The following is a 27,168-nucleotide window of genomic DNA, read 5'->3' as shown; positions in this document are numbered from 1 at the left end:
ATGTCCTTAGGCTGCTTGTCTTCAGAAAACTGTTTGCGGGCTTTCTTGTGCATCATCTTTAGAAGAGGCTTCCTTCTGGTATGACAGCCATGCAGACCAATTTGATGCAGTGTGCGGCGTATGGTCTGAGCACTGACAGGCTGACCCCCCACCCCTTCAACCTCTGCAGCAATACTGGCAGCACTCATACGTCTTTTTCTCAAAGACAACCTCTGGATATGACGCTGAGCACGTGACCTCAATTTCTTTGGTGGACCATGGCGGGGCCTGTTCTGAGTGGAACCTGTCCTGTTAAACCTCTGTATGGTCTTGGCCACCGTGCAGCAGCTTAGTTTGAGGGTCTTGGCAATCTTCTTATAGCCTAGGCCATCTTTATGTAGAGCAGCAATGCTTTTTTTCAGATCCTCAGAGAGTTCTTTGCCATGAGGGGCCATATTAAATCTCTATTGACCAGTATGAGAGAGTGAGAGCGATAACCCCGAATTTAACACACCTGCTCCCCATTCACACCTGAGACCTTGTAAACACTAACGAGTCACATGACACCGGGGAGGGAAAATGGCTAATTGACTCCAATTCAGACATTTTCACTTAGGGGTGTACTGACTTTTGTTGCCAGTGGTTTAGACATTAATGGCTGTGTGTTGAGTTATTTTGAGGGGACATCAAATTTACACTGTTATACAAGCTGTACACTCACTACTTTACATTGTAGCAAAGTGTCATTTCTTCAGTGTTGTCACATGAAAAGATAGAAGAAAATATTTACAAAAATGCGAGGGGTGTACTGACTTTTGTGAGATACTGTATGTTGAATATATGATGATGTTATGGTGACCATTGTCACAATGACTAAAAAAAAAACAACATTTTGAATTACCAGAACAGGAATAGAGGGGAAACCTTCCAATGGACACATTATGTTTCAGTGACAACTATCTAAGACAGTGGTCTCCAAATTAGCCCCCAGGCCAGATGCAGCACTTTGCTTGTCTTTATCCAGCCCTTGGGGCACTTTCTCTCCTACTAATATGAGGCACAATTCCTTCCACTGACCCCAATGATGGGGCACTATTCCTTCCACTGACCCCAATGATGGGGCACTATTCCTTCCACTGACCCCAATGATGGGGCACTATTCCTTCCACTGACCCCAATGATGGGGCACTATTCCTTCCATTGACCCCAATGATGGGGCACTATTCCTTCCATTGACCCCAATGATGGGGCACTATTGATCTTTTATTAAAAGAATCAAGCAACCAATTTTATACAAAAGTAAAAAACAAAACCATAGTACAAAACTTCAACAGAAATCCAAGGAATACACATCCATGTTCAGAATATATACAATATATACATAATCCACTACCAAAATTATTTACATAAAGCAGCAGAGAGGGCCTAAGAGGCACAACCCATCACCTATGTACGCAGCCATTTATCAAAAATTAATCCAAAAAAAAAAAAATAATCTAGGGTGATAAGAGACAGACAGCCACACCCGGGAAAGAGACTCCTGGCAGTCAGGGAGGCCTGAAACGCCTCCACGCCTTCAACCAAGCCCCCTGACTCCGCTTGTCTCTCTCGAGCACCCGAATCTTCTCCACCTCATGCAGAATGTCATACACCACCACCTGAACAGGAAGGATTTTACGCCGAATGCAGACCTGACACCGTGCATTCCAAGTGAAATAACGGACTACTAGGCTAACTAGAAAAAGTGTATCTAAACAAAAAACCCCACCAGTATTGAATGCTCCGTACACCCACTCAGCATAACCCAGCCTGGAGAGGAAAGGGACACCGAGGGCCCGCCCCACCTGTTTGTACACCTCTATGTTAAAAGGGCAATGAAGCAGAAAATGGTCCATAGTCTCCTCCTCACCTGCACACTCCTCCCGAGGACAGCTACGATCCACCCCACTGCGGAATTTCAAATTGCCCCTAACATAGAGTCTCCCATGGAAGCACAACCAGGCCAGATCCCTGAATTTAGGGGGTACTCTGTCCAAATTAATAAGTCTTAACCCTGCCCTCAAAACTGGGCCTGGGCAATCCCTTAAGGCCAGTGGGTCATGAAAGACTTCGCTCAAGACTCGACTCATAAGGACTTTCCTCGGAACCGATCTGAGATCTTCAGCCGACAATCGCCACTGCCGTAGTAACTTCAGGCACGGAGCGACATAGGCTGGTAGCTGACCACGATGACCCCTGAGATTCTTCACTTGGCCACCTTCTTCCCAAAGTCGTAGAAAAGGCCTAAACCAAGATCTAAATATGCCTGCCCATCCAGGAGGTTCCACTGCAAGCATATTACCAATATTAAACTTGAGAAAAAGCAGTGAAAAGAAAAGAACTGGGTTGACCATACCTAAGCCACCCTCCCTCCTGGATAGATAGGTGACATTCCTCTTGATGGGGTTCAGTCTGTTCCCCCACAACATCTGGAAGAACACACTACTGACCCTAGCATAGAGAGACACTGGCAAGATGCAGACAAAGCTGACATACAAGAAGATCGGAATCAGGTAAGTCTTAATCAGATCAACCCTTTCCCTCATAGATAACTTCCATCTCTTCCAGCTGACCACCTTAGTATTGGCAATTTCCAGTCTGCCTTCCCAGTTTTTTAGGCCATAATCGCCAGGTCCAAATTCAATGCCTAAAATCTTAATTCTTTCCTGGGGCACTGGAAAGGTGTCCGGGAGATCAAACCCCTCACCTTCCTTTCCCATCCAGAAAACTTCAGTCTTTTCCTGATTGATCTTGGAGCCTGATGCTTCAGAATACCGTGATGTCAGAGAGACCACCTCCTCTGCTTCATCCGCCCCAGTGACAATCACCGACACATCGTCCGCATAGGCAACAACCCTCAAAGGCGGCTCACCCGGAAGCCCCACTGGCACCCCACACAACATGCCGCTCTCTAGCCTCCTGATGAAGGGGTCGATTGCAAACACATAGAGCAGGGGACTCAGGGGACAACCCTGGCGCACCCCGGAGCCAACCTCAAAGGACTGCCCAACCCAACCATTAACAAGAGGAAAGCTCTCTGCCCCCTCATACAAGACTTTTAACCAATCGACAAAACCACCCGGCAGACCGTACTTACTAAGGAGCAACCACAGGTACTCATTGTTAACACGATCAAAAGCCTTTGCCTGATCCAATGTCAGCAAATACTTTCCCCAGCCTGCAGCCCTGCACCGCTCCAAGGCCTCCCGGACAGCTAAAACTGCTGTGAAGGTGCACCTACCCTGGACCGAACAGTGCTGATGGCGAGAAAGCAAAGACTCTGCTACTGACGATAGGCGCCAGAAAAAGATCTTTGCCAGTATCTTTCTATCGACATTAAGAAGGCTGATGGGGCGCCAATTCTCAATCATCGAAGGATCTTTACCCTTTGAAAGAAGAATCACAGCTGAGTGCCTCACGGAAGAGGGAAGTACCCCCTCAGCAAGGCAAATGTTAAAAACCTCTACCAAATGTGGGGCCAGAATAGACTTAAAAGCTTTGTAAAACTCAGCCGTCAAGCCATCCGGTCCAGGTGACTTTTTGATGGCAAGCTGTTCAATTGCCCTTATCACCTCTTCAACTGTGATCTCCTCTGTCAAATTCATCAATGGGACATCTTCATCATTTAGACCTGGAGTAGAGTCCAAAAAGCTTTCCATCTTGTCACGGTCAAGCTCTTTCCTCCCAAGAAGGTCAGCATAAAAGGACCTCACGACCTCCAGAATCCCTGACCTGGACTTTGTCAAGGAACCTGTACTGTCCTTAAGGCCAACGACCGTTTTAACAGCTACACCTTGTTTGCAGTTCTGGTAAGGGTCAGGCGAGTGGTACTTCCCATAGTCCCTCTCCAGAACCAAAGAGGCATGCCGGTCATATTGACACTTCCTGAGAAGGAGTTTCACTTCGGAGATTGCCCCAGGATCTCCTCCTCTCGAGACAAGAATATCCAGCTTCCTCCGTAAACGTTGGTAGGTCATGTATTTATTAAACTGCTTTCTATTGGCTAGGCCCCTGAAGAATCCAGCAATTCTCTTTTTGGTCAGCTCCCACCACTCAGCCTTGCTGCTACAAAAGTCCAGGATGGTCACCTGTGCCTGAAAGAATTCCTCAAAGGATTGTCTAACATGTTCTTCCTTGAGTAGAGTCGAATTCAATCTCCAGATGCCCTTGCCCCTCTGAGGGGCGTCTGAAGCATTCAGGACCACAGATAGCATACAGTGATCGGAGAACTCTACTGCCTGCACCACTGGGAGCGAGAAAGCAGAGGTCTCCTTCAAAAAAAGCCTATCTATTCTACTCTGACTATTACCTCGATGAAAGGTGAACCCAGTGTCATCCGGGAGGTGCTTAATGTGCACATCCACAAGACCAGCATCCCTAACCATACTATTTAAAAAAACGCTATCATATCCCAGCCTGTCCTTGAAGTCCTTCCTGTCCTTGGGCCTAGTTACTGTATTAAAGTCACCTCCAAAGACCACTTGCCGGGATGTAAAAAGAAATGGCTTGATCCTTGTAAAAAGGCATTTCCTGTCCCACTTTGTGTGCGGTCCATAAACATTAATTAGGCGCAGGTCCTGCCCTCCCACAAGGACGTCTAAGACCATACATCTCCCAATCTCCACCTCAATAACCCGCCGGACAGTTACCATGCCGGTTTTAAACAACACCGCCACACCGCCGTAAGGCTCGGCCGCAAGAGACCAGTAAGATGGACCATACCTCCACTCTCTCTTGGCCATATGAATATCTGCCAAGGAGGTGAGCCTAGTCTCTTGCAAAAATAAAATTTCAGCATCTAATTGGCTGAACAAAAAGAAGGCCATAGAACGAGCTCTTACTGACTTAATGCTGGCGACATTTATTGTCACCACTTTTAACGGACGGGGAACCGCCATTTGGGTTATTGGGTGGTTTGCTTCTTAGCTCCCCTCTGCTGCTCATCACCAGAAGCCTCTCTCTTTCTTGAGGCCGCCTCAAACTCCATTTCGGAATCAGAACTTCGCTCCGAAGAAGCTCCAGATGAAGAGATATCCCAATTAGAGGACCTATACCGGTTGGAGACAGGCACTGGAGCCTGTTCCGTCCTCACCACCTGCTTCTTCCGCTTCCCAACCTTCCTTCTCTCCTCCAGGTACTGCAGGTCAGCTTCAGAGATGCCCTCATCTCTTACTTTTTTCTGTGAAGTCTTTACAGAAGACTTCTTTACAGAGGAAGAAGCAACCTTTTTAGTACCCACTACCACTGCTGGTGGGGGGGGGTGCTCCCTTTGAATCAGACTTAGGAGGGGTAGACTCCTGGGGGGTAACTGACTCAGGGGGCACAGACTTGGAAGGTTCTGACACAAGAGGAGAGGGTACAGTAGGCTGGGGGGAGACAGATACAGATACAGAAGGAATACTTACAGACACATGAGGGGTGGCCACAGGAACTGGAGAGGGATCCTGAGCAGGACCAGGGGAGTCAGTCACCGCAGAGGAGGATGGTACACCAGGGGCCTCACCCTCCATCCTGTCCAGCCTTGACATGTCCTCAATTACCTCCTTCTCCATATTGTGCCAGGCTTCAGGACATCTGCTGTAGGGGTGGCCAAGGCGCAGGCACAGGTTGCACCTGATCATTTCGGTGCAGTCCTTAGCCATATGACCCTGACCTCGACACACTGAACATATCAAGGCTGAACAGGAGGAACTCAAATGCCCCTTTTCTCCACAGCGGTGACACAGCTTCGGCTGACCAGGGTAAAAAACAGTCATCCTATCCCTCCCTATAAAAGCTGAGGAGGGCAGGTGACGGACAACATTCCCATCCCTGGCCAACCTGACTGTAACTGACCAACCCCCAGTCCAGATGTTACGCTCATCAAGGATTTTATTGGGCTTGGTCAAAACCTCCCCATAGTTCCTTAACCAAACCTCTAGATCCCGGGCAGGGACACTCTCATTAGTGAGGATAATTGTGATTTTTTTTACTGTAGACCTCTGAGAAACTGCAACTGGGGCCAGACCTTCCCATTCAGGTCTTGACCTGCAACGAGCCTCATATCTCTCCCAGAACAGGTCAAGACCCTCTGGCCTGGTGAAGCTAACTGTATAATCCCGGCTCCCAGCTACATGTATAAAGGCATACAGATCATTTGCCCCAAAACCCATCTCTAAAATCATGTCCACCACTGCACGCCGTGCTGGAGGGATCGCACCACCTTCCCATTTCAGAATAACAACATTACGTCTGGGACCCCCAGCAGAAGCCAGAGACCCAAGACCAGATCCTGGGGTGCTCAAAGTGGTAGCCTGTAGGGGAAAACCCTGCTTGGGGGCAGAGCTACCAGGAGCAGAGCGTACCACCTGAGCAAAGGTAAGTTTTTCAGGGCCAAGGCCCCACACTGAAGTCATAGCAGTCTGTACATTACTATTATTATTCACTGCTTGAACGGAGTTGGTAGGACTGTCCATCACACTTGAACTGGGACCATTGTTCATCACACTGGTACTGGGATGATTTTTATCAGTCACACAAAACTTCACATTCCCATCAGGAATAATCACAGTTTCTGCTGCAATACCAGCTGTCTCCTGAAGCTGTGCTGTAGAGTCCTCAGCAGCTGTGGGGCAAACAGCTTCAGCCAAAGGGGGGTTAATAGGCTCTGCTGAATCTTGTAGTTCATCTGCAGGAATGTCATTTTTTAAAAGCAAACTTTGCTGTACTGCAGCATCAGCAGGCACAGCATTACTACAGATAGGACTAGCAGCCTGACTCTCACTGGGCACATTGTCTGTATCAGTCACAGTGTTGAATGCCACAAAAATTGTTTTATCCACAATATGGGACTTGACAGGCTTTACCTTGTCAGGCACATTGTCTGTAATGTCCTCATCATTAAATGCCAGCTGATCCCCCCGCAAAGGAGACTCCATTACCTGGATGGCCCTGAGCATGCCTCCTGAGTCCTGGGAAGGCATGGGGCTGCTTACCTCTCCCTGAGGGGGCAGGGGGTCAGAACTGGGGGTCTCCTCCTCCACCTCCATCTTTGTCATCCTCGCAAATCTTTTATCGTTACAAAACTTTTCTTTAAATGGCCCATCTCTGCCTTCCATCATGGCCACAATGGTCTCCTGGTGTTCCACCCGAACCTTGGCCAGTTGGATCTCCGGATCCATGGATCCACGTTTCTGGCTATGCAAGCCCTCACGTTGCCTTCTCAGGCGCTTCAGCTCCGCTCTGAGCTTGTAGAGCTTGTCTCTTTCCCTATTCAGGACCTTAATCCCGGCCACCACTCGCTCCCGGATGGCCCCGGAACCTTCATCTTCACCAGGGGCAGAGAGATCACCAACCATGGGTTGTATAGGGGCAGGTATGTTACCTGATGGCCCAGGAGATGGCTGGGAGCTTCCAGCAGGAGAGGCCCTGCTGGCCTCCATGGCTTCCCCAGAAAGGGGCCAGGAGAGCTGGGATAGATTTCCTCACCAGTCCCCTCTCACACGGATCTGCAGCAGCTCCAGAGAGACAGCCTCCTCCTGACACACCTGTGCTCCAATGATGGGTGGGGCACTATTCCTCCCACTGACACCAATGATGGGGCATTATTTCTCCAACTGATACCAATCATGGGGCACTATTCCTCCCACTGACACCAATGATGGAGCACTTTATCTTCCACTAATACCAATGATGGGGCACTATTCCTTCCACTGATTCCAATGATGGGGCACTATTCCTTCCACTGACCCCAATGATGGGGCACTATTCCTTCCATTGACCCCAATGATGGGGCACTATTCCTTCCACTGACCCCAATGATGGGGCACTATTCCTTCCATTGACCCCAATGATGGGGCACTATTCCTTCCATTGACCCCAATGATGGGGCACTATTCCTTCCACTGACCCCAATGATGGGGCACTATTCCTTCCATTGACCCCAATGATGGGGCACTATTCCTTCCACTGACCCCAATGATGGGGCACTATTCCTTCCATTGACCCCAATGATGGGGCACTATTCCTTTCACTATTACCATTAACGGGACACTATTCCTTCCACTGACCCCAATGATGGGGCACTATTCCTTCCACTGACACCAACAATGAGACACTTTATCTTCCACTAATATAAAAAATGGGGGACAATTCCTTCCATTGATCCCAATAATGGGGTCCTATTTCTTCCACTATTACCAATGATAAGGCACTATTCCTTCCATTGATCATAATGATGGGGCACTATTTCTTCCATTGACCCCAAGGATGGGGTGCTATTTCCTCCACTATTACCAATGATGGGGGACTATTCCTTCCAAGGAACCATAATGATGGGGCACTATTCCTTCCACTGACCCCAATGATGGGGCACTATTCCTTCCACTGACCCCAATGATAGAGCACTATTCCTTTTTCTGACCCCAATGATGGGGCACTATTCCTTCCACTGACCCCAATGATGGGGCACAATTCCTTCCACAGACACAAACAATAGGGGACTATTCCTCCCACTGACACCAACAATGAGACACTTTATCTTCCACTAATACCAACAATGGGGCACAATTCCTTCCTTTAACCCCAACAATGAGGTCCTATTTCTTCCACTATTACCAATGATGGGGCACGATTTCTTCCACTGACCCCAAGGATGGGGCACTATTCCTTCCATTGACCCCAATGACGGGGTGCTATTTCCTCCATTATTACCAATGATGGGGCACTATTCCTTCCAAGGAACCATAATGATGGGGCACTATTCCTTCCACTGACCCCAATGATGGGGCACTATTCCTTCCACTGACCCCAATGATGGAAAACTATTCCTTCCATTGACCCCAATGATGCGGTCCTATTCCTTCCACTATTACCATTAATGGGACACCATTCCTTCCATCGATCATAATGATGGGGCACGATTTCTTCCATTGACCCCAAGGATGGGGCACTATTCCCTCCATTGACCCCAATGATGGGGTGCTATTTCCTCTACTATTACCAATGATGGGGCACTATTCCTTCCAAGGAACCATAATGATGGGGCACTATTCCTTCCATTGACCCCAATGATGGGGCACTATTCCTTCCACTATTACCAATGATTGGGCACTATTCCTCCCACTGACATCAACAATGAGGCACTTTATTTTCCACTACCAACGCTTCCACTTCCACCAACAATGGGGCACTATTTCTTCCACTGACCCCAATGATGGGGTGCTATTCCATCCACTATTACCAATGATGGGGCACTATTCCTCCCACTGACACCAATATTGGGGCACTATTCCTTCCTTTGACCCCAATGTTGGGGCACTATTCCTTCCACTGGCACCAACAATGGGGTACTATTTGTACCAAAGATGGGGCGTAAATCCTCCTCCTACTGACCACCTGTAATTTTTTCTACCCCCCACCGACCACCAAGTCATTGTTTACTCCCAACTACATTGGGGCACTTTCTGCTCCCTCTGGCCACAGTCTGCCCCCCCTAAAGTCTTGAAGGGCAGAAAACTGGCTCTTTGTTTGGAGAGTTTGGGGGCCCCTGGTCTAAGAGAAGGTTACTGTCACTTTGGAGAGAATTTCTCTCATTTCCTGTTGTATCTACAGGACGGGAAGTAAATGGAAATCCCAGTGGAGCCCAGATAGTAAAAATACCTGACAGCCGTTGTAACCAACCAATGATGGGTGTCAATGGCCAAAATGAAAAAAAAAAAAAAGTTTTTGCTTTCGATATACTTTACGGGTCAATTTATTTTATCTGCAGTTATGTTTTCACCTCATAACGGTTTCCTCGCTATAGGCATGGAATGTGGATTTTTTTTCACATGAAGTAGACATTTACCTAAATCTCCTATTCTTCATACATCAGAATTTTATTCATGAATTTTTAGGTTATCTGCACATCAAAAAAAACTTCTTTTCTGCTCTTTTCAATAGAAACCGCACTGAGCCTCACAAACATCCCCAGGCAGCGCCAAGTGATATTTTAGTAATCTTTTTTTGGAATCGACATGCGTTTTTATGGTAGCAAATGTTAAAATAACATATCAGTCAGTGAAATAACACAAGAAATACAGCGTGCGGTATTTGCACTGATAACACAAGCTAATACTTTTTTTTTGTTAGCAAGCCAAAGTGATATTTATAACTAGGTGATAAAAAATAAATAAAAAAAAAAAACACATAGGGATGTATTTATAAAACATTTGCCCTGCAAAACTAATGCACATTCATTCTGTATAAATGTTATCAGCGCCGAATGTTACTAAGCTCTTTTCTCTATAGGTCGGATGTTCTTAAAGAGGAGGTCCAGTCAAAAAAAAAAAAAAAAAATTAAAAGTCAGCAGCTACAAATACTGCAGCTGCTGACTTTTAATTGGACACTTACCTGTCCCAGGGTCCAGCGATGCGGGGGATCGAAGCCCCGCTCGTCTCTCCCTCCGTTCGGCGGCCCCCGGCATTGCAACTGTGGGCGCCGGGCTGTGGCTTCACAGCCTGTCACCCACTGCGCATGCGCGAGTGGCGCCGAGCGCTGTGATTGGCCGCTCAGTCACCTGGGACCTGTAATGGGTCCCAGATGATTGACAGGAGGGAGGGAGCAGAGCTGAGCCCTTCCTGTGCCGAGGGGGAAGTGATGTCACCAGCCCAGGCACTGGAAGAGGCAGACTACGAGGGACCCCCTAGCAACAGGCATTTAGAGGTGAGTAAAAAAAAAAAAAAAAAAATATCCAAATTTTTTTTGTATTTTTTTTTAGGATTTTTCATGTAGTTTTTTTTTTTTGGGTGGAACCCCACTTTAATTCATAAGAAAAGCGTGCATCAGAAAAATACTGCATTGTGTACACTAGATGGAGCTGACAGTCATAATATATAAGTATTTATTTTCTATGTCCATCAGCTCCATCTAGAGGCTATAGTGCAGCATTTTCCCGCTATTCTTATAAAAGAAGAATATTCAACCGGGAGAGAAAATAGCCTAGTAACAATCGATTTTGCAAGCATTCTCATATAACTAATGTACATGCAGTTCAGCAAAATTATTATTTTTATTTTTAGTAAATTCCTGTGACCTTTTAAACTTGCAAGGCTATATAGGTCAAGGAAAAAAAACAGGGGGGGGGGGGAGTGGGTGGGTGGTCTTTAGTTGATACACTCACACACATATCTAGTGGCCGCAGTAAAAAAAAAAAAAAAAGCACATAGAGCCCCCCCAACAATTTTTGGAGGCCCCCCCATGTGAATGAGTAAGGGTTACATAATACCCCTACCCATTCACCAAAAAAGTATAAAAGTGAATAAAGACAGTACAAGAGTTTTTGACAAGCCCTTTATTAAAAAACAAAAAAAACATGTCCCCTGATGTAGATCCATCGTCAATCACACCGCCCACCGCACCAAAAACAGAAGCAGGCGGTCTGCCTGCTCCGCCGTGTGACATTTCTTGAAAAGCTAAGGGGCGGGGCCACCCAGGTGACGTCACCCGGTGGAACAGTCCCTCCTGTCACGTCATCGACATGCTGGGCCGCTGACGTCACGCTGGGGGGGGGCACCAGGTGACGTCGCTGGGTGGCCCCGCCCCTTAGCTATTTAGGAAATGTCACATGGTGGAGCAGGCAGACCGCCAGAGCGTTTGTCGCGAGCAGGGTTTTTTTCCTTTTTTCCAGGCATAAAAAAACGCGGGTTTAAAAACACACCTCAAAACAGGTCTAAAAAAAACGTATAGATGTGAGCCTAGACTTAATGTGTGGTCTATGGAAAATATAGGGTACTAAAGTTTGTCGTCATTTTACATGTGCACACAATTTTAAGGTTTGACATGTTGGGTATCTTCTTACTTGGCGCAACCTCATCTTTTATATTTTACCAAAACAAATTGGGTCATTTATTGTGTTCGTATCCACTAAAATTAACTTTAGTGTATTTTTTACCGAAATTTTGTGTTTACCTTTGCACTATTATCTTGTAAATTGGAACTACCACTATTTCTGTAGGGTGTGTGCTTTCAGAAAATACATCATGTTTTGGGGTTTTATGTAATCTTCAGACCTAAAATTATTTTTTTTCTAGACATGTGTGCAAAAATACACAGCTCTCGCAGCAAAACACCCTGGGGCTCAGGGCGCTCTGCTCAACCTAGGCCAAAGCCAGGTGGACCCTGCTCCTTAGGGACCAGCTAAAGCCGGTCTTCCAAGTACTTAGTGAAGAGGGCTCTCCCAAAGATATAGCCCCTGTGGGAAGAGGAAAAAAGACCTGGAGGCCACAGGTCCTCTACCCAACATCAAGGTGGGCCAGCATCCCTGCAACCCCTGGGGCGCAAGGCTCCTGACAAGGGCCAGGTGGACGCTACTACTTATGAACCATTTGAAGGTAGTCACCCAAGTACTTGGTGAGGGCTCTCCTGAAGAGACCCCCTGTGAGAAGAAGTAAAAAGAGACCTCAAGGGCACAGGTCCTCTCCCAGACATCAGAGCAGGCCCCAAAAAACCTGTGAGTGTATGGGTGAAACCCCTCCAAAACCACACGTAAAAAATTGCCTACAAGACAGGCTTTCCAGCCAGTATAAATATTGCTCTGAGCTAGCCAAAAGGCCCGTGGGGAGGTGCAGCGCGGTGCAGCGGCAGTAAACACTCAGAGTTCAGTTGCCAAGAACAGAACTTGTATTAATGTAGAATTCAATCGACGGGAAGGCACCTGACCGGGAACACTCATACAATATATTAGCAGTGGGTAGTGGAGCAGGTCTCAAATTTGCCGACAGCGTCTATCTTGAGTAGTGGAATGCGCCCTGTCGGTCTGCACCCAAATGGGGAGGTTTCCAGGAAATATGGTGTGTCCTTATCCTTTTCCCTACTCGACTGGAACCTCTCCCTGCCGCTAATCACTGTCCCTGTCCCTACACTACCCACACGCAAAATGGGAGCCAGGGCCTGAACCAAGATGGCTGCCAGAGTCACCTAGGGCAGCAGCATTCAACGGGGTCCCAAACCCATAGTGTTTTTTCGGGAACCCCTGGACCCCCCCCCCCCCCAGGGGACACATCACCCGGAGCTCCTTGCGCCTCCCAATCCCTGACCAGCCAAATGTGGCTCCATTCCTACCAGAAAAGCATTAGCACTTAGAGAGAGCATCGTGCCAAGCTGGACCAATGTAACTGCAATACAGATTATGGGAAGCACAGTGGTTAATTGGTTAGCAATCCGCCTAGCAGCACTAGGGTCGTCAGTTCGAATTCCAACCACGACACTACCTGCCTGGAGTTTGCATTTTCTCCCTGTGCCTACGTGGGTTTCCTCCCACACTCCAAAGACATGCTGGTAGGTTCGTAAGCTCCTGTCTAAAACTGACCCTGGTATGTGAGTTAGGGACCTTAGATTGTAAGCTTCTTGAGGGCAAAGACTGATGTGAATGTACAATATATATATATCTATGTATATATACACACTTGTAACGAAACGTCCCACACTCCGCTTGAGTGCTTTCGTCATGTACCGCTTCCTCCAGTCTGAACATAGATATCCGATATTCCAAACCGTTGACAACCAATAACTAGACAGAATATCTTCCTAAATGCTTGTAGCTCCCTCAAATGCCAGGGCCCATAGCTGGTAAGCAAGAGGCTAGCATTCAGTCCCCTCCAAAAGCCTCTGTCCTGGGTAAGTCTATTGCCAAAAATATTGGGACGCCTGCTTTTACACGCACATGAACTTTAATGGCATCCCAGTCTTAGTTCGTAGGGTTCAATATTGAGTTGGCCCACCCTTTGCATCTATAACAGCTTCACCTCTTCTGGGAAGGCTGTCCACAAGGTTTAGGAGTGTGTCTATGGGAATGTATGACCATTCTTCCAGAAGTGCATTTGTGAGGTCAGGCGCTGATGTTGGATGAGAAGTCCTGGCTCGAAATCTCTGCTTTAATTCATCGCAAAGGTGTTTTATTGGGTTGAGGTGAGGACTCTGTGCAGGCCACTCAAGTTCCTCCACCCAAACTCGCTCATCCATGTCTTTATGGACCTTGCTTTGTGCACTGGTCCAAATCATTTGAGGGAGGGGGGATTATGGTGTGGGGGTGGGGGTTTCAGGGGTTGGGATTGGCCCCTTAGTTCCAATGAAAGGAACTCAAGGCGTCAAAATACCAAGACATTTTGGACAACTTCATGCTCCCAACTGTGCACTGGTACGCAGTCATGTTGGAACAGGAAGGGGCCATCCCCAAACTGTTCCCACAAAGATTGGAGCATGAAATTGTCCAAAATGTCTTGGTATGCTGACGCCTTAAGTGTTCCCTTCGCTGGAACTAAGGGGCCAAGCCCAACCCCTGAAAAACAACTCCCCACACCATAATCCCCCCTCCACCAAATTATTTGGAGGGGTGGCCCAATACTTTTGGCAATTTAGTGTGGATGAGCAAGTTTGGGGTGGAGGAACTTGGCTGGCCTTCACACCCACATTATTATCCCCCCTCCAGCAAATGATTATGACCAGTGCTCACAGCAAGGTCCATAAAAACATGGATGAGTGAGTCTGAGGTGTCCTGACCTCAACCCGATAGAACACCTTTGGGATGAATTAGAGCGGAGACTGCGAGCCAGGCCTTCTCATCCAACATCAGTGCCTGACCTCACAAATGTGCTTCTGGAAGAATGGTCAAACATTCCCATAGACACACTCCTAAACCTTGTGGACGGCCTTCCCAGAAGAGTTAAAGCTGTTAAAGCTGCAAAGGGTGGGCCAACTCAATACTGAACCCTACAGACTAATGCCCCGTACACACGATCCGAAAATCGGGTGACAAATCGTCCGACTTTTTTCGCTTACTAGTCGCAAGTAGAAATTGAATAGGTTACTAAAGAGTTGAAGCTCTTATAGCTGCAAAGCGCGGGCCAACTCAATATTGAACCCTACGGACTAATGCCCCGTACACACGGTCGGATTTTCCGACAGAACACACAAAGTTTGAGAGCAGGATAGAAAAAAATTTTCCAACAAAAAAATCCGTTGTCGGAAATTCCGATCGTGTGTACACAAATCCGACGGACAAAGTGCCACGCATGCTCAGAATAAATAAAGAGATGAAAGCTATTGGCCACTGCCCCGTTTATAGTCCCGACGTACGTGTTTTACGTCACCGCGTTCAGAATGATTGGATTTTCCGACAACTTTGTGTGACCGTGTGTATGCAAGACAAGTTTGAGCCAACATCCGTCGGAAAAAATCCTAGGATTTTGTTGTCTGAATGTCCGAACAAAGTCCGACTGTGTATACGGGGCATAAGACATGGATGCCATTAAAGTTCATGTGCGTGCAAAGGCAGGCGTCCCAACACTTTTGTCAATATAGCGTATGTAAATTGGGGGCGCTATAGAAGTACCTATAATAATACCTAGAGTTCAGATTTAACTAATGCCAATGACATCTACATCTACAGCCCAACATGTGGAGGTCTTCTTCTACATACAACAATCAAGATAATGAATTTTCTGAATGACCCAATTGATACGATGATTTCTGCCACCAAATGAGTTTGCCTTGTCAAGGACTTGGAAGAGCCCAGTCCATCCTGTTTTTTTTTTGCATGTGACAGTCCGTCCCTTGGTAGGAGAACCAATACATACAAATATAAGACAAGCTCCTCAACGTTCCCTCAAAATGTTCCTGAATCTCAGGGGAGGAGCCGACGTACACTATATAAGAAAATCACCATGAGATCCTCAGCTCGTTAAATAATAAATGATTTATTTTAATGCAATGACAACTTAGGCAGGGGAAGCAATATTCAACTCTCATTTGTCACAAGTGGGGTTAATACACCTTCTGATTATCAGCCACCATGCAGCTTCTCGGAGAGAGCCCAACGCGGCTTGTTGATGTTTCGGGTTGGGGGGGGGGGGGGGGGTCCTGATACACTGTCAGATGGTTTTTTTTTTTTCCAGCATTATTTCACATGGCGAGGGGGGGGGGGTGGGGCTGACAGGGGTTTATTATCAGAAAGCTGAATCCCGCTAGAAAACATCAGAAAAATGCCATTGTGATAAAACCTTATCTTTGTACAGAGCGTCCAATCACACAGACAGCGTAATCCGCAAGCCGTGTGACAGGGACATTAGCAACGTAACCCCCCCCCCCCCCCTTCTGTGCAGCCTTCCGAATCCTAGTCACCTGCACCCCCCCCCCCAACCCTTCTTCTCTGAACAATCTGATAAAACCCCTTCCACCCCGTGAAGGCGATATTTCTTTTTCTACATTCATTTCGTCTTCCAAGGGAAAAGATCTTGGTAATGAGAGAGCACCTGGTGGCAGTGATAAAGCTTCATTTCTGTATCGTCTGCATCGCTGTGTCCTATCTGCATCCCGATATGGACTGGAACAGACACAACCACACAGGACAAGCTCCCACTCCGGGAAAACAGAGCGAACATTTACAGTATGGAAGTACATGGATGTATGGGTAAAACCGCCACCGACGGAGCGAGTTTCTTTCCTGCAACCATAGGTTGCAGGAAAGAAAATTGCTTGATTCAGTCAGTGTTGATGGGGGACTTCCTCCCCGTGGAGCCATTGGGGTTGATTTACTAAAGGCAAATAGACTGTGCACATTGCAAAACTGCATTTGTACTCTGCAAGAGCAGTTGCCAGTGGCGGCCGGTGGTATATTTTTTGGGGAAAGGGCCAAGCGCTCGGTCACCAGCCCCCCACTTACCTCCGGGCGGCGTCTCCTCCACCTGGTGCTTCACGGAGGCTTCCTCTGCTTCTCTTCCTCCTCCTCGGCGGCCAATAGGATCGCTTCTTCTCTCGACCAATCAGGTGATGGGTCTCAGGACCCGCTTCCTGATTGGCCGGGAGGAGAATCAGGACTACAATTGCGAATATTAATTTGCTATTGTCACACAACTGGGTGGGCTCGGAGCGCAGTGCTCAGTGCCTCAAGCCAACCCTTTTTTGTAGCCTATTAGAGCCTCTGGTGCTGATCATGTGCTTCTAAAAAAAAAAACCCCATTGGAATCCATGCGTCCGGTGCCTGGCATGTAGATTAGGGGGCTGGACGCATGAATTAGGGGGGGGCGGCGCCCCTGCGCCCTGCATTATGCATTACCACTGGCAGTTTCTCCAGAGCTTAGTAAATGAGCAGAAGTTCTGCTGAGTTCCACTGTCCAATCACGTGCAAGCAAAAATGCTGAATATTAGATTTTCCTTGCAGGTGATTGGGTACTCTTTACAAAGTGAAGCTTTACCTCATTTACAAAGCTCTGGAGTAACTGCACTTGCAAAGTGCACAGTCTATTTGCTTTTAAAAAAAATAAACCCCATTGTGTTCTCCCGGTGGGGGGAGGCAGGGGGAGCTGTCCCCGCCGCGAGAACACAGTGATGACAGCTAGCAGCTATAATAGACGCTAGCAATAATTGCATGTAGAATCCAACATTTTGGCTGTACCCAAGCTGATCACTCAATAAAGTTGGGTACAATCAGCCTGCCTATACATGGTTCGAATCTCAGGCGGTCACTGCTGAACTGGACGAGATTCGAACCTCTATGTCTGGCTTTAATGTGTCTGTTTCCTTCAAGGGTGGTCATATGCTGTACAATCTCCTTTGGACTTACCAAAACGATGTAACTATGAAGGTAAACCTAAACAATCTATTAACATTGTATCCAATCAGGCAGGCCTTTGCACCACACAGTTCATGGTAGATCTAAAGGCGTTTACCAAAAGTAATGCAAAAATGGGCATAACTTTTGTAATAACTTACTTGGGCATTCAAATTTCACATGTTGGTAGAGTAACTCTTCCTTTATAGTAACTCCTTTTTCATTGCAGGTAAAAAAAATGGATTCCAAGCAAAAGCAACGTGTCATTGAGTTCTTGATGAAGGAGGGGTACAGGCTGTCCGACATCCACAGAAGGCTACAGAATGTTTATGGAGAGGATACCATTGAGGAGAGTCACCAATGACAAGATGTTGCTCATCAATAGTGTCATCTTTGTAAACATTCTGTAGCCTCCTGTGGATGTTCTTCATTTAAGAACTCAATAATGAAACGTTCTGTAGCCTTCTGTGGATGTTCTTCATCAAGAACCCAATAATGAAATGTTGCTTCTGCTTGGATTTACCTGCAATGAAACAGAAGAAAAAGAGTTACTATAGAGCAGTGGTCTCCAAACTGCAGCCCAGGGGCTGGATGTGGCCCTTAGCTTGCCTTTATCCAGCCCCTGGGGCAGTATTAAATTTTACAGATAGTCTACTGACTGGAATGGTACCAGCTGATTGGAGAAAAGCCAATGTAGCACCAATATTTAAAAAGGGCCCAAAATACATCCCTGGGAATTACAGACCAGTTAGCCTAACATCAATAGTATGTAAACTCTTGGAGGGGATGATAAGGGACTATATACAAGATTTTAGTAATAAGAACCGTATCATTAGCAGTAATCAGCATGGATTCATGAAGAATCGTTCGTGCCAAACCAATCTACTAACCTTCTATGAGGAGGTCAGTTGCCATCTAGATAAAGGAAGGCCCGTAGACGTGGTGTATCTGGATTTTGCAAAAGCATTTGACACAGTTCCCCATAAATGTTTACTGTACAAGATAAGGTCTGTTGGCATGGACCATAGGGTGAGTACATGGATTGAAAACTGGCTACAAGGGCGAGTTCAGAGGGTGGTGATAAATGGGGAGTACTCAGAATGGTCAGGGGTGGGTAGTGGGGTTCCCCAGGGTTCTGTGCTGGGACCAATCCTATTTAATTTGTACATAAACGACCTGGAGGATGGGATAAACAGTTCAATCTCTGTATTTGCAGACGATACTAAGCTAAGCAGGGCAATAACTTCTCCGCAGGATGTGGAAATCTTGCAAAAAGACCTGAACAAATTAATGGGGTGGGCAACTACATGGCAAATGAGGTTCAATGTAGAAAAATGTAAAATAATGCATTTGGGTGGCAAAAATATGAAGGCAATCTATACACTGGGGGGGAGAACCTCTGGGGGAATCTAGGATGGAAAAGGACCTGGGGGTCCTAGTAGATGATAGGCTCAGCAATGGCATGCAATGCCAAGCTGCTGCTAACAAAGCAAACAGAATATTGGCATTAAAAGGGGGATCAACTCCAGAGATAAAACGATAATTCTCCCGCTCTACAAGGCTCTGGTCCGGCCGCACCTGGAGTATGCGGTCCAGTTCTGGGCACCAGTCCTCAGGAAGGATGTACTGGAAATGGAGTGAGTACAAAGAAGGGCAACAAAGCTAATAAAGGGTCTGGAGGATCTTAGTTATGAGGAAAGGTTGCGAGCACTGAACTTATTCTCTCTGGAGAAGAGACGCTTGAGAGGGGATATGATTTCAATTTACAAATACTGTACTGGTGACCCCACAATAGGGATAAAACTTTTTCGCAGAAGAGAGTTTAACAAGACTCGTGGCCACTCAATAAAATTAGAAGAAAAGAGGTTTAACCTTAAACTACGTAGAGGGTTCTTTACTGTAAGAGCTGCAAGGATGTGGAATTCCCTTTCAAAGGCGATGGTCTCAGCGGGGAGCATTGATAGCTTGAAGAAACTATTAGATAAGCACCTGAATGACCACAACATACAGGGATATACAATGCAATACTGACACATAATCACACACATAGGTTGGACTTAATGGACTTGTGTCTTTTTTCAACCTCACCTACTATGTACTATGTAACTATATTCCTTCCACTGAGAAAAGACACTATACACTGACACCAACAATGGGGCACTATTTCTCCAACTGACACCAATGATGGGGCACTATTCCTCCCTGTGATACCAACAATGGGGCACTATTCCTCCCCATAATACCAAAGATGGGGCACACTTTACTCCCAGGGATCCCAGGGCATTTTATACTGCCACTGACCCCAGTCCGGCCCCCTAAAGTCTGAAGGACAATATAATGGCACTTGGTTAAGAAAGTTTGGAGACCCCCGCTCTACAGGAAGAGTTCTGCCCCGTACACACGATCGGACTTTCCGACATGAAATGATCGATGATAGGCTGTTGGCAGAAAATCCGACCGTGTGTGCGCTCCATCGGACAATTGTTGTCGGACTTTCTGCCAACAAATGTTGGCTAGCATGCATTCAAATTTTCTGCCAACAAATGTGTGTTGTCGGATTTTCCGATCGTATGTACACAAGTCCGTCGGGCAAATGACCAAAGTACAAACACGCATGCTCGGAAGCAGAAGTGGCCGGTCTTGTAAACTAGCGTTCGTAATGGAGAATTAACATTCGTGACGCGGGAAATTATGAAATCTGGAAATGCAGCGCACAATTCTCTTCTTCTATAATGGGGTAATAATGAAGCTGCTTTGCTGGTGATACTGATGGAGTTATTGCAAACTAATTTTCAAAGGCTTTTTTTTTCTAGTGATATCAAGAATAATATTATTATGCTTTTTTTTTTTTTTATTTGTGCAAGTTACCACAACGCGATTATCCAATAGTTATTAAGATCAAAGATACAACTATGTTTGGTTAATTTTACATTGTATTTTTTAAAATGTAACTGCCGACTCCCAAACTGTCATTTGAAGTAAAACACATAGCCAAGTATTATTCTACACAATTTTTTTATTGTGCATTAAAAAATAGACATGCTATCTGCCAATAAAACTTAACTAAAAAGTGCATTCTATGCATCCAAAAATATAGAAAATATACCAAATCAAATCATTATTATTCAACCAAAAAAATAAAATAAAAGCCTCATGCATGTGTCCTGCTTCTTAATATAGGGGGTCACCAATGCCAAGAGTTGGTGAAAGCAGGGGGTCCGTCATCTGGAGATAATTCCGAAAATCATCCGGATTATTCTCCTGGAGCTCCCGCAGCAAAGGCATATGACCTAATTGGTCACGATTATTAAAGCAACCAATTTTTGGTCCAAGAAATCCTCCTCCTCCTGTTCCTGGCCTGGACTTGGGTCAAAGCAATAACTCCAAGGCCAATAATAAATAACACGTTATCTCCTCCGATTCCGCAACATGTCTGGTTGACGAACAGCCGTTCAGAAACGAACTGAAAAGCGCAAAATAAAAAGCGCGAACTGAAGAGCGCTAAATGAAAAACGTGAAAAGAAAAGCGCGAATCAACACTCACTAAACTTCTACTAACATGAAACCAGCAGAAGGAGCCCAAAGGGTGGCGCTAAAGAGGTGAAAACCACGTAGTACCTCTAGTACGTCACTATGTTCGTAATTGTTGGCCAACATTTGTGTGACCGTGTGTATGCAAGACAAGTTTGAGCCAACACCCTTCAGACAAAATTCCACGGTTTTGTTGGCGGAAAGTCCGATCGTGTGTACGAGGCATTTACCAAAATGTGAAATTTGAACATCATATGTAAAGTTAAAAAAAAGTTATACCCGCTTTTGCATTACTTTCTTTCCAGTCCTCGTACAATTCTATTGCATAGTGCTGTGTTTCTAAACCATGTTCTGTAATGGTACCCTTTGAAAGTATGCAAAACCTTGAGGCACCACAGTTCCCTCCCCCTTTCAGATCAGTTCCCTCCCTCTCCTCCACACTTTCACATCAGAATCTGCAATCCCCCTCATCATTTCACATCAAAGTCCTCAGCCCCTCCCCTCATCTTATCATAAGAGAGTCCTACCTTCTGATTTTCACCATAGCATGGCAATGGCATGGAAATGCACAACACTGTGCAAAAAAAAAACCAAAAAAAAAACCAGATGCAGCACAGCACCCCTGACAACCCCTGATGGCACACTAGGGTGCCATGGCCCCCCCCCAGTTCAGAAACACCGGCATAGAGTATGGTGACCATCCAAATAATGGGCCACACACCGTTCCCTTAGCCTCCCTGCCCATGTTAACTTCCATGAAACACAAAAGGTTGAAATGAGTACCTTGGTTACAAAGTGGCCCAAAAAACCCCGACAAACAGTCACAGTGTCCGGTGATGTGGTGACACGGTCCATTAGCGTGAATGCACTGAGGGCAATTCTGGTTACAGCGATGTCCATAGAACCCAGAAGAGCAAACTGAAAAAGTATCAAAGGGAAAACAGAAAAATGACTAAGTACCCATTTCCAAATAAGGGACGGTGGTTCATGTGACGCAGACAATTATTAAAACTATTTATTATTAAATACAAATATTAAATACCGTAATAATAAAACGATGAACACGTGAGACTCATTGGCTAAGCAGTGACTACTCCCCCCTTCTCCATTTGAAAAAAAAAGAAATAATAATTACCTTTTTTTTTACATTTTTAATGAATGAATCAACAAATACATTGATTCATTCATCGGAAACATTGTAAAAAGAACTGTCACTATGTAACTATGAATGATGAGTGTGGGAATCTTGTCCTAGCACCGCATAGAGAAACTCTTCTACAGCGGCAGAATAAACAAAGTCATCTCATGGATTTAGGGCAGAATGGGGGTAGTAGTCTACTTACAAGAAAATGTTTTTGCTGTTTATTTTTCTTTTTATATATACTTTTTAATTGCTGATTAGCATACATTGTACATGTTAAAGACCCCATTTACCACCTCACTGTAGAAGGTAAAGTGCAAACAAATCTCTCGAACTTTGAAACACTTGTCCGAATCTAACAGGAAAAGGTGTTACTATAGCATGGGCCCGAATGTCATCCAGAAATTTCACCTGGACGCTACTGTATGTTTGCTAGGCAGAAGATGCTGTTCAGGTGATAATCCCACTTAAATGACAGATACAGTGCCTTAAAAAAGTATTCACACCCCTTGACATTTTCCACATTTTTCATGTTCCACCCAAAAAACGTAAATGCATTTTATTGGGATTTTATGTGATAGACCAACACAAAGCAGCACATAATTGTGAAGTGGAAGGAAAATGATAAATTTTTTTCAAATTTTTTTTAACAAATAAATGTCTGAAAAAGTGTGGCGTGCATTTGTATTCCGCCCCCCTTTACTCTGATACCCCTAACTAAAATCTAGTGGAACCAAATGCCTTCAAAAGTCACCTAATTAGTAAATAGAGTCCACCTGTGTATTATTTAATCTCAGTATAAATACTGTACAGCTGTTCTGTGAAGCCCTCAGAGGTTTGTTAGCAAACCTTAGTGAACAAACAGCATCATGAAGGTCAAGGAACACACCAGACAGGTCAGGGATAAAGTTGTGGAGAAGTATAAAGCAGGGTTAGGTTATAATAACAAATATCCCAAGCTTTGAACATCTCACGGAGCTCTGTTCAATCCATCATCCGAAAATGGAAAGAGTATGGCACAACTGCAAACCTACTAAGACATGGCCGTCCACCTAAACTGACCGGCCGGGCAAGGAGAACATTCATCAGAGAAGCAGCCAAGAGGTCCATGGTAACTCTGGAGGAGCTGCAGAGATCCACAGTTCAGGTGGGAGAATCTGTCCACAGGACAACTATTAGTCGTGTTCTCCACAAATCTGACATTTATGGGAGAGTGGCAAGAAAAAAGACATTGGTGAAAGAAAGCCATAGGAAGATCTGCTTGCAGTTTGCGAAAAGCCATGTGGGGGACACAGCAAACATGTGGAAGAAGGTGCTCTGGTCAGATGAGACCAAAATTGAATTTTTTGGTCTAAAAACTTTTGGGCTAAAAAACTAACATTGCACATCACCCTGAACACACCATCCCCACTGTGAAAAATGGTGGTGGCAGCATCGTGTTGTGGGGATGCTTTTCTTCAGCAGGGACAGGGAAGCTGGTCAGAGTTGATGGGAAGATGGATGGAGCCAAATACAGGGCTATCGGCCCCCCCACCCCAAACCACCTTGTCCCCATGTTGATGAGGACAAGGGCCTCTTCCCCACAACCCTGGCGTTGGTTGTCGGAGTCTGCGGGCGAGGGGCTTATCGGAATCCGGGAGCCCCCTTTAATAAGGGGGCCCCCACATCCCGGCCCCCACCCTATGTGAATGAGTATGGGGTACATCGTACCCCTACCCAATAACCTAGTGAAAAAAGTGTCAATAAAAAAAAAACACACTACACAGGTTTATATAGTAATTTATTAGGCAGCTCCGGAGTCTTCTTCCGACTTCAGGGGTCTCTCCGGCCTCTTCTCCCGTTGTCCGGTCCTTCTCCGCACTCTCCGGCGTCTTCTCCCGGTGTCCGGTTCTTCTCCGCTCTCTCTGGCCTCTTCTCCCAGTGTCCGGTTCTTCTGCCGGCTCCTCCGTTATCTTCTGTCGCTCTTTTGCTAGCGGTGGCCCGGTCTTCTACGTTGTCTTCTTCCCTCTTCTTTTCTTCCGATGTTGACACAACGCTCTCTCCCGCTGTAATGCTGTCTGAGCGCTCTGCAATGACTTATATAGGCGGTGACCTCGCCCCTTATGATGTCACAGTCCTGGGGCATGCTGGAACTGTGACATCATAAGGGGGCATGGTCATGTCATCCGATGACCACCCCGCTTATGACATCACAGTCCCAGCATGCCCCGGGACTGTGACTTCATTAGGGGGTGGGGTCACCACCTATATAAGTCATTGCGGAGCGCTCAGACAGCATTACAGTGGGAGAGACCACAACATCGGAAGAAGAGAAGAGGGAAGAAGGCGACGCAGAAGTCCGGGCCACCGCTAGCAAAAGAGCGGCAGAAGATAACGGAGGAGCCGACAGAAGAACCTGACACCGGGAGAAGAGGTCGAACACCGGGAGAAGAGGCCGGAGAGAGCAGCGAAGTCAGAAGAAGACCCCCGAAGTCAGAAGAAGACCCCCGAAGTCGGAAGAAGACCCCAGGAGCTGACTAATAAATTACTTTAAAAACCTGTGTAGTGTGTTTTTTTTTTATTGACACTTTTTTCCCTAGGTGAATGGGTAGGGTACCCTATACTCTTTAACATAGGGTGGGGGGCCAGATCTGGGGGCCCCCTTATTAAAGGGGGCTTCCGGATTCCGATAAGCCCCCACCCGCAGACCCCGACAACCAACGGCCAGGGTTGTCGGGAAGAGGCCCTTGTCCTCATCAACAAGGGGACAAGGTGCTTTGGGGTGGGGGGGGCCCTTTCCTGACCGGCCGGGCTGCGTGCTCGGATAAGGGTCTGGTATGGATTTTGGGGGGACTCCCACGCCGTTTTTTCAGCGTAGGGGTTCCCCTTAAAATCCAAACCAGACCTAAGGGCCTGGTATACCCCTGGAGGGGAACCCATGCCGTTTTTTTATTTATAATTTGGCGTGGAGTTCCCCCTCAAGATTCATACCAAACATAGTGCCTGGCATTGGCGGGGATCCAAGTCGGAACCCTGCACCAGTGTGAACCCGGCTCGCAAGGTGTCAATCTCGCCGATAAAAGCGGCGAGATTGAAACAATATCAGACAACAATACAGAAGCTGAACAAAGGGTGGTGGAAAAGAGCTGAAAAACCACGTGATTTGGTGAAAGTTGGCTGAAAAAGTTCTGCTGTGTGTATGCAATACAAACTTATGGCCAACGCCCTTTGTACAAAAATCCAAGGGAAAGTTTGTACAAAGTCCTATTGTGTGTATGAGGCTTTAGGGTCTCAAAGTCCAGACCTAAATCCAATTGAGAATCTGTGGCAAGACTTGAAAATTGCTGTTCACAGACACTCTCCACCCAATCTGAAAGAGCTTGAGATATTTTGCACAGAAGAATGGGCAAAAATGTCACTCCCTAGATGTGCAAAGCTGGTAGAGACATCCCCAAAAAGATTTGCAGATGTAATTTGCAGATGCAGATGTGATTTGCAGTTAAAGGTGGTTCTACAAAGTATTGACTCTGGGGGGCGCCATACAAATGCCCCCCACACTTTTCACACATTTATTTGTAAAAAAATTTGAAAACCATTTATCATTTTCCTTCCACTTCACATTTATGTGCCACTTTGTGTTGGTCTATCACATAAAATCCTAATAAAAAACATTTACAATTTTGGTTGTAACATGACAAAATGTGGAAAATTTCAAGGGGTATGAATACTTTTTCAAGGCACTGTAACATGTGGTTTGGGTTAGCACAAAATAAAGAGTCACTCCATCCATGTTTGATATATTTGAATATTTGATAGATGATGTAAAAATGTCATCAGCTGTCAGCAGGGTTCCCCACTAAATGTAAACAAAAGAATGCCAGCAATGAAAAATTAAGAAAAAAAACCCAGCATGCCCCCCCCCCCCCCAAATCCATACCAGACCCTTATCAGAGCACGCAGCCCAGCAGGTCAGGAAAGCGCGGGATGAGCGAGTGCCCCCCCTTATGAACCATACCAGGCCACATGTTCTCAACATGGGGGGTGCTTTGGAGCAGGGGGGCTCTGCACCACAATGATGGGGACAAGGGCCACTTCCCCCACAACCCTGGCCAGTGGTTGTGGGGGTCTGTGGGCGGGGGGCTTATCAGAATATGGAAGCCCCCTAGCGCCCCCTATGTAAATGAGTATGGGGTACATAGTACCCCTACTCATTCACCCCCAAAAAAAGTGAGGTGTAAAAAAAACACAGGAGGCAGTTAACAAGTCCTTTATTAAAAATACAAAAAAAAATGCCCCACAGTGTAGATCCACCATCAATCACGATGCCCGCTGCTACCGCCAACCCAAAAAAAAGAGCGGTCCACTCCCAACGAAGGCTCCCGCCGCTAAATAAACTAAGGAGCGGTGCCACCTGGTGACGTCACCGGTTGGCCCTGCCCCCTTGTGACATCACCAACTAGGGGCATGCTGTCAGATGGCCGGAGCGAAGCCTTTTTTTATATTGGGTTGGCGGGAGCAGCGGGCATCATGATTGACGATGGATCTACAGTGTTTGTTAAGGACACCAGCTGTAGCCGGCGGTAAATTACTGCAGGCTTCCACTACTAACATACAGCACATGTGGTATTTTAGTAGCGTTTTTTAGTGAATGCCCAAAAACTTTTTGAAAAACGCTGTGCGGTATCTTATCGCATACTCGGATGCAGTGAGATACCGCTTTGTGAATGGAGCACACAGTCCCACTGTGATCAATGAACATAAGGTCCCATTGTGATCACCCTGCATGGACTTTCAGTCTTTGATAGATCATGTAAAGCTGAACTACAGATCACTGTGGATGTGGTCCAGCTTTGATCACCAGGCATGAGCTCCCGCTGTTATCATAAGGCTTGAGGTACCTTGTTGATCCCTGTGCATGGGGTCTCCCTGTGA

General features: G+C 46.3%; 1 protein-coding gene across 5 annotated transcripts in view; it reads right to left on the bottom strand.

Moving 5' to 3' along the window:
* The window catches only part of MEGF11 (multiple EGF like domains 11), an 838,162-nt gene that overhangs the window by 154,764 nt on the left and 656,230 nt on the right, over positions 1-27,168 (bottom strand). For all 5 annotated transcript variants that reach the window (XM_073618306.1, XM_073618307.1, XM_073618309.1 and 2 more), the window contains exon 15: positions 21,900-22,034. In XM_073618306.1, the coding sequence (XP_073474407.1) occupies positions 21,900-22,034 (135 nt within the window). The remainder of the gene's footprint in view (positions 1-21,899; positions 22,035-27,168) is intronic.

The sequence above is a fragment of the Aquarana catesbeiana genome, linkage group LG03 (assembly GCF_042186555.1).
Source record: "Aquarana catesbeiana isolate 2022-GZ linkage group LG03, ASM4218655v1, whole genome shotgun sequence".
Classification (NCBI taxonomy): domain Eukaryota; kingdom Metazoa; phylum Chordata; class Amphibia; order Anura; family Ranidae; genus Aquarana; species Aquarana catesbeiana.
Note: the sequence above shows the minus strand (reverse complement) of the source record. Positions and strands in the feature narration are given on the sequence as shown.